Source organism: Anarrhichthys ocellatus, unplaced genomic scaffold (assembly GCF_004355925.1).
Source record: "Anarrhichthys ocellatus isolate YVR2014 unplaced genomic scaffold, GSC_Weel_1.0 scaffold181, whole genome shotgun sequence".
Classification (NCBI taxonomy): Eukaryota; Metazoa; Chordata; class Actinopteri; order Perciformes; family Anarhichadidae; genus Anarrhichthys; species Anarrhichthys ocellatus.
The window spans coordinates 143,669-151,405 of record NW_022280211.1 but is presented as its reverse complement, the minus strand read 5'-3'; the positions used below and the strand labels follow the sequence as shown (position 1 = coordinate 151,405).

General features: G+C 38.0%; 1 protein-coding gene across 1 annotated transcript in view; it reads left to right on the top strand.

Annotated features, from left to right (window-relative positions):
• ptprt (protein tyrosine phosphatase receptor type T) overlaps window positions 1-7,737 on the top strand; it is a gene marked incomplete at its 5' end in the record, with an annotated part of 187,609 nt that overhangs the window by 113,714 nt on the left and 66,158 nt on the right. Inside the window, one exon of the mRNA XM_031878470.1 lies at window positions 665-831. Coding sequence (XP_031734330.1) covers window positions 665-831 — 167 coding nt within the window. The remainder of the gene's footprint in view (window positions 1-664; window positions 832-7,737) is intronic.

Genomic DNA, 7,737 nt, shown 5'->3' with positions numbered 1-7,737 from the left:
AAAGAGTAACCCAACAACATTAGCACAAAGAGTAACCCAACAACATTGGCACAAAGAGTAACCCAACAACATTGGCACAAAGAGAGAATGATAACTTTTCACAGGGCTCTCCTTGATGAATTCTTCATGTCACTCGTGATACTTTGTTTTTTTATCTGTGTCACTTCGAAGTGTCACTCTATCGTGATACATCAGCTAACAGCACTCCTTCTGAAGTCTCACGCTCTGGAACACTGGTGATTTATAGAAGAGACTCATCCCATACGGTGCAGGTCTGATCTCTTCATGGCTGCCTTAACAGATACAAATCTAATTCAATCTGTTTTCCCTCTTTAGCTAATCGCAGCTCGTTCTTCTTCACTGTTCTCCAAACATCACTGTGTGTGCTGCTACGTGCTTCAGTTCAACATCCATGTTAAAGGATTAGCAGAAAGGGATTGTGAAAACAAAAATAATGGGAATACAAATGTTTCATCATTAAGTTCACTGTTCACATCATACAGCCATGACACTGAAACGCAGTAAAGAAAACAACATGTTGAAGTTTATTAAAGAAAACATGTTGAAGTTTCTTAACAACGTGGATGCTTGACAGGAGAGCTGCAGTCTTTTAAACTAAGGTCTGCATCGTGCTTCACTTTGCTCACTATCACCTTGAAAATAGGAAAATTATGACGGATGTTTCAGGTTTCTCAGCCTCTCATGCCCTATAATGTCTCTTTCTATCTTTCTGTTTCCTGTCTTTGGCTCCTCCCCTTCCTGCCCTGCCCTGTACCCGCCTTGCCCTTTCTCCGATAGAGAGATTCACACATGGAGAACTCTGAGCGTGGGGTATTGTATGTTTACTTCTAGACATCAACACATCACTCCATCTCTCACTGTTACTCTAACCTTTTCTGGTTTCCAGTAGTTCTACATATTGTGACGAAGGCTGCACCTGGAAAATGGATGTGGTAGATCCAGTATTAGGAGGATTTAATCACTTCAATTCTTTTATAGTAAATAAAAATCATTCAGAAGCGTACACAAAAGTCCTGGTCATTGGACCAGGCCTTTTGCTCAATGTTACAATTTAGTCACTCACAAAGACAATTGTTAATGTCTTTCAAAAATATCTAATTGTGGAATAAAACACATTCTTAGCTTGGGCCAACACGTGGAAATACACATGTTCTAATTCTTGCACATATGCTGACACGTGCACATAGACACGTGCTAACACGTGCCTATATGCTAACACGTGCCTATATGCTAACACGTGCCTATATGCTAACACATGTACAGATGCTAACACTTGCACATACACACATGCTAACACATGCACATATGCTAACACATGCACATAGACACGTGCTAACACGTGCATATATGCTGACACGTGCACATATGCTAACACGTGCCTATATGCTAACACGTGCATATATGCTAACACATGCACAGATGCTAACACGTGCACATACACACATGCTAACATGCGTATACAGCTAATGGTTGCTATGTGCTGTCCTGACCAACACTCAGATGTTTTGGGAGCTACACATCCTTTTTCTTGGAAAAGCTCAACTAGTGTTCTCCGTTGCACACGTGTCGGTTCCTCCTGGTGGTTTGAGCTCTGACAAACGGATTTCGGGTCATTTCAAAACCAGATTGGTGTCACACGAATGAATGTAGGTTTTTCCTTTGAGCCATCCAAGTCAAGCCGTTATAAAAGTCCTCATTTGTTTTCTTTGATGGCTGAAAATTCATCTTATTAAATGAGTGCAGGAATATTTGAGCAAAATGTTCAGCTGTAAACGGGACTTTTAAAATGGCCTGAGTTATGTTTGAGTTTTTTTTACTGATGTAAGATGCTTTTGGTAAAAGCTTACTTTTCCTGGTGTATTTGATGGTTTACTTCAAGTCATCTGTACGTCATTACTCTTCATTACTCGTGATCATTACATCAACATTGACCTCTTATTGCATCTGTATGGGGAGCAATGTTTGCATTATGTTTGCGTTGATTCCCCACTCATTTATTTTTCATGCATTATCAGTAATTCTGTTATTTTCAAAGATATTACACCTTTTTGCAAATGTAAGGAGAGACAGTCAGAGACAGGAATGATAGAAGACGATTCGGCTTATCTCCACAGTGGGGGCACGTTGGCATAATTGATTACATCTCACCATGAAACGAGAACCGAGACCACCGCCCCCAATAATAGAAGGTTTAATTATTAGTGCATCTTTGTAGGTCAGAAATTGTTTTTGGCTTCAACAAATATATAACAGAGGTGGGAGATTAAGACGAAGATTTGTGGTAATATTTCAGCCAATGAAATGTGATGCTTCTCAAATATCTCCACCCACACTGTTCTGAGCTCAGAGATAATCCGTCCTGTGGAAGGCGTCGTGTTGGAGTCACTAACCTCTAATAAAGCTGCATTTAAAGCAGCACACACCTCTGAACCTCTACTCTTCTACTTTAAATCCTGCAGAAAAATCAAGGAGCTGCATAATTCTGTTTTTATTTTCATTCACTCTGCCGATATGTCTGTATTTAGTGTGGGGGGGCTCATCAGTTTCTATTAATTGGGTTTCAATTCCCACCAAGCCAAAGTTTAGTGTTCATGGTCTAAAACATCACTATAACCTCAACTAACAGGGTTTTAATTCATGAAGCTTTTAGTTTCGAAACATAAAACAGATGTTTACTTTATCGTCAACGAGTAACATGAAGTTCATATTAATGCAACCGCAAAATACAGTTATTAAGATGCAAATGATGACAGAAATGAGGTTGATAGGATTGTCGTCATACACAAAAGAGAGGCGTCGTATGATTGCTTTAGTGATTTTATGACCAACATTCGTCCTTCGCCCCGCCCCCCCGTCCACTCGACCCAGTCTGTAAATTGAAGACATTAAGGGTGTCCGTCCGCACCGAGACAGCCAAAGGACACATCCTCTCTCCAGACAATATACTGCACCTTCAGGGGCTCAGTCTACGGCAGGAGAACCGAGCCCATTAGTAACGGCTGTCAGCCCCGGGAACCGACTCAGGCTGCTCCACTGCACAGGAACTTCTACAAGGCCAAGTTATCTGACACACGGCCTGAGTGTGTGTGTGTGTGTGTGTGTGTGTGTGTGTGTGTGTGTATGCACACCTACACACGCACACACACAGTTGTGTTCCCGGGATATAACATTGACTTACATTTATTCCCTGGAGACAAACCAGAACCAGTCTAACCCAAACCGTGAACCACGTTTTCACCCTAAAAAGATTTATGTTATGGGGACCAGCCCCCACAACAAGAGTAATATACACACACACACACACACACACACACACACACACACACATCAGAGAGTCCTGAGTGCTTCCATGCTGACAGATGCACAACTTGTTCTTATTCACAGATCATTTTGTAATGTTACTGTAACACAGACACACGCACAGAGCTGGACTTGACCCCCATTCTGCAGATGTGACACATGGTTGAATAATGCACTCTGCTGCCTGCTGTGATAAATGCTTGATGGTCCACTTACAGCGCTGTTATAATAGCTGATGGCCGGCAGTTTATACACACACACACACACACATATGTACAAGGTCTCATACTGTATGATCACACATGTAAACTGGTCCATGGAACAATCTGTTCTTAATGATTGGGTTCTGGTCCTCGTTGGTTCTGGTAACAGTTTCATTGCTGAGTTGCTTTGCTACGATCAGCTGTTCAGTACTTTCACAAAATGCAGTTGTTCAAATGAACAATTCAAAGTGAGTTGATTACATTATTTTACAGAAGGTGTGATTGAGCAAACGTTTACAGTCTCATGAGCTTCAGACTGTTCAGTGTCTCACTGACGAGTCTTTTCAAAATTAACTTCTGTCTTCACAGGAAGTTAAGGAGAGTTATGAGAAGAGCTGGTTGACGTTAACTTGACTGAGTAATGATTAATGTGTCATGTGACAAACTGTCCACTTTAAGTCCGTCTCACTCTTCACACTCTTCAGTTACTCTGCCTGTAATGCATCAGTTGGTGCGTCACACACAGACACACAGACACACACACACACTAAATGAGAGTCAGTGTCAGCTGGAGAGGATCACAGACCAGCTGAGTTACGGCTTGTTTTTATAAATCTGCACCGTATCTGGATCTTCCTGATCTGGATCTTCCTGATCTGGATCTTCCTGATCCGGATCTTCTTGATCCGGATCTTCCTGATCCGGATCTTTCTGTCTCAGATAGCAGCTCATTTCTGATCCGCATCAGTTCCTTAAATATCCACAGCAATCAATCACTCACTGTTCACTTTCAGTAGAATGCCTGTATAGTTGTCCCACAATGTCCACACACACAAACACACACACACACACACACACACACACGCGCGCGCAAGTAACATAAAACACGTAAATATAAAACTATCATCATTATCTTTTGCCAAATACATTACCACCTCTCTCACACATACATACTCTCTCTCTCTCTCTCTGTTCACACACACACACACACACACACATACACACAGAGTGCCGTGCTTGGTGAAGTGTTTTTTCATATTAATATTTATGAACAGTTTAAACAGCTGTGGCTTTCAGCGCTCTGCACTTTCTTAATATCATCAGGATGAAGTCAGCAGAGCCCTTTAAGAGGGTTACGGGTATGACAGAGAGAGTGTGTGTGTGTGTGTGTGTGTGTGTGTCAGTGTCCAGATGGAGGGTGCACACACACACACACACAGGATGAATGAGATATTGGTCAGATGGAAAGCAAAGGTTTCCAGTGTCCAGTAAAATGTATTTTTGTGTAAAAAACTACAGTTAAACTTGTGTTTTAATAATTTGATTTAATTAATTATACATCTGTAACAATAATCATGATGATAATGAATGAATAAATAAATAACAATAATCCTATATGTTATTATTATTATCATGATAATGATAATAATAATGATAATATGTGCTGGTTTTGGTGTGAATGAACACGTTAATCCTCAGCCCGTTGTCTTGCTCTGTGCCGTCCTTCAGGAAACCCGATGCAAAGCTTCATGGCTCTTGTAGTTCTTTCAGCAACAATAACACACACTCTTCATCATGTCAGCTTCCATGTGCTCCCCTACCAACCTCTCATCTTCATCTTCCTCCTCTCTATCACTCCTCATCTTACTTGTGTCTGTGGACCAGCAGCTGCTGATGGAGGCATCAGATGTGCACTTTCTTTGGAGTTTTATTGATTTTAGCTTTTTGTTTTCCCTACAGACGAAACTTTAATATTCATGTAATATGGGGAAATATGCAGGCTAGTGTAAAGTCAATATTAATTAATACAACTGATATGAATATTATTATCATATTATGTTAAGGCTGATTGGCCAGTTGATGAAAACATAGACAGTGAAACATCCCATACAGCTCAATGGTTCCAATGCTCCATGCTAAGACATTAGCATACGCTAACGCTGTCTCCAAAGTGTAGCAGCTCTAAAGTTAATCTGAATATATATTTCCATAATGTTGTGATATAGTGCAGAAGACACATCATCTATACACGCCTGTGTCTTTATTACTTAATCTGTTTGAACTGAACTGTGACTTTTTACCCAAAACTGAGGATTTACAAAAGGTTGGTTTCTCCCCCGAAGTATAACAAATATGATTCATCAGCTTTTGTTTGCAAAGTGACTTTTAAAACATTTGTTTTGTATAATGTATATTTAAAACCACTAATAGTGTTTCATTGCTGTCATGTTATTTTCCTTATCTGAATAAGACCAATCATTACGACTGTTACTCAACATAGTGTGTAATAACATATTAACATGGAGCACATGACTGAAAGATGAATATCAGGTATATGTTTTCAGCTCTTAAAGGTTAACCAACAGGCCAAAAGGTTTTTGGTTGCGTAAAAAGATAATTTTACAAACCATAGATATCCTTCTTACCTCTAATATATTTGATTGACATTTACAGTGGAGTGTTTCAGGCATTGCTGGAGATGACTCCAGAGATGATGTAATGATCATGAGAATGTCCTATAATGACTAAACAAACATTACAAACATGATAAAAACATGATAAGATAACTAGATCACTGTCTGTAAAAGCTTTATGAAACACATCCAGGAACACATTTCATATGAAGACACAGCCGATAGATGGACAGGTGAACATTGGGGAGAACAACATGAAGCATTGAAACCATGAACTAATCCAATGTGTTTGTCCTTCTTCTGGGTTTTGCTCTGTTGTCATCATCGGCCTCACCTCACCATGCTTCAGAAGACATGCTTATTCCTACTCTTATTACCTGTAAGTAGAGATTTCGCATCAGGAAGAACTCATTTGTTCCTCATGATAAGCTTTGGATTTCTGTTCACATGTTGTCTTGTTTGACTTGTATCATTTTGAATCCATCGTGAATTTGAGGACATTTTTTCTGTCAAAACATTCACAACCCAACAGACATCTTGTCCTCGTGTTGAGAGAAAACAATACATCGTCATCTGCATCCTAAAAGGTCGAGAGGATCAGCTGCCAAAGACAAACAGCAGTCTGCAGCAACAATGAAAATATCAACTCTAAAGGAATATGAATTCATTGTAATGATACGACAGAGCTCCGAATGATAGAAGGATAGATATTCACATTCAGCAGCTTTAAAAACCTCTTTAATACATTAATAGATCCTAGAGATACCTATTTCATTATAGACATGATATGTATCTCTTTAAAGAGATACAACTTTTCTCTTTATAGAGATAGTACTTCTCTCTTTATATAGATAGTCCTTTTCTCTTCATAGTAATACTACTTATCTCTTTATAGAAATAGAACTTTTCTCTTTATAGAAATAATACTTTACTCTTTATAGAGATAGAACTTTTCTCTTTATAGAAATAATACTTTACTCTTTATAGAGATAGTACTTTTCTCTTTATAGAGATATGACTTTTCTCTTCATAGATATACGACTTTACTCTTTATAGAGATAGTACTTTACTCTTTATAGAGATAGTACTTTTCTCTTTATAGAGATAGTACTTTACTCTTTATAGAGATAGTACTTTTCTCTTTATAGAGATACGACTTTTCTCTTTATAGAGATACGACTTTTCTCTTTATAGAGATAGTACTTTACTCTTTATAGAGATAGTACTTTTCTCTTTATAGAGATACGACTTTTCTCTTTATAGAGATAGTACTTTTCTCTTTATAGAAATAATACTTTACTCTTTATAGAGATAGTACTTTCTCTTCATAGAGATAGTACTTTACTCTTTATAGAGATAGTACTTTACTCTTTATAGAGATAGTACTTTCTCTTCATAGAGATAATACTTTACTCTTTATAGAGATAGTACTTTCTCTTCATATAGATAATACTTTACTCTTTATAGAGATAGTACTTTCTCTTTATAGAGATATGACTTTTCTCTTCATAGAGATAGTACTTTCTCTTCATAGAGATAATACTTTACTCTTTATAGAGATAGTACTTTCTCTTTATAGAGATAAAACTTTACTCTTTATAGAGGTACGACTTTTCTCTTTATAGAGATAGTACTTTTCTCTTTATAGAAATAATACTTTACTCTTTATAGAGATAGTACTTTCTCTTTGTAGAGATAGTACTTTTCTCTTTATATAAATAATAATTTACTCTTTATAAAGATAGTACTTTACTCTTTATAGAGATAGTACTTTCTCTTTATAGAGATAGAACTTTTCT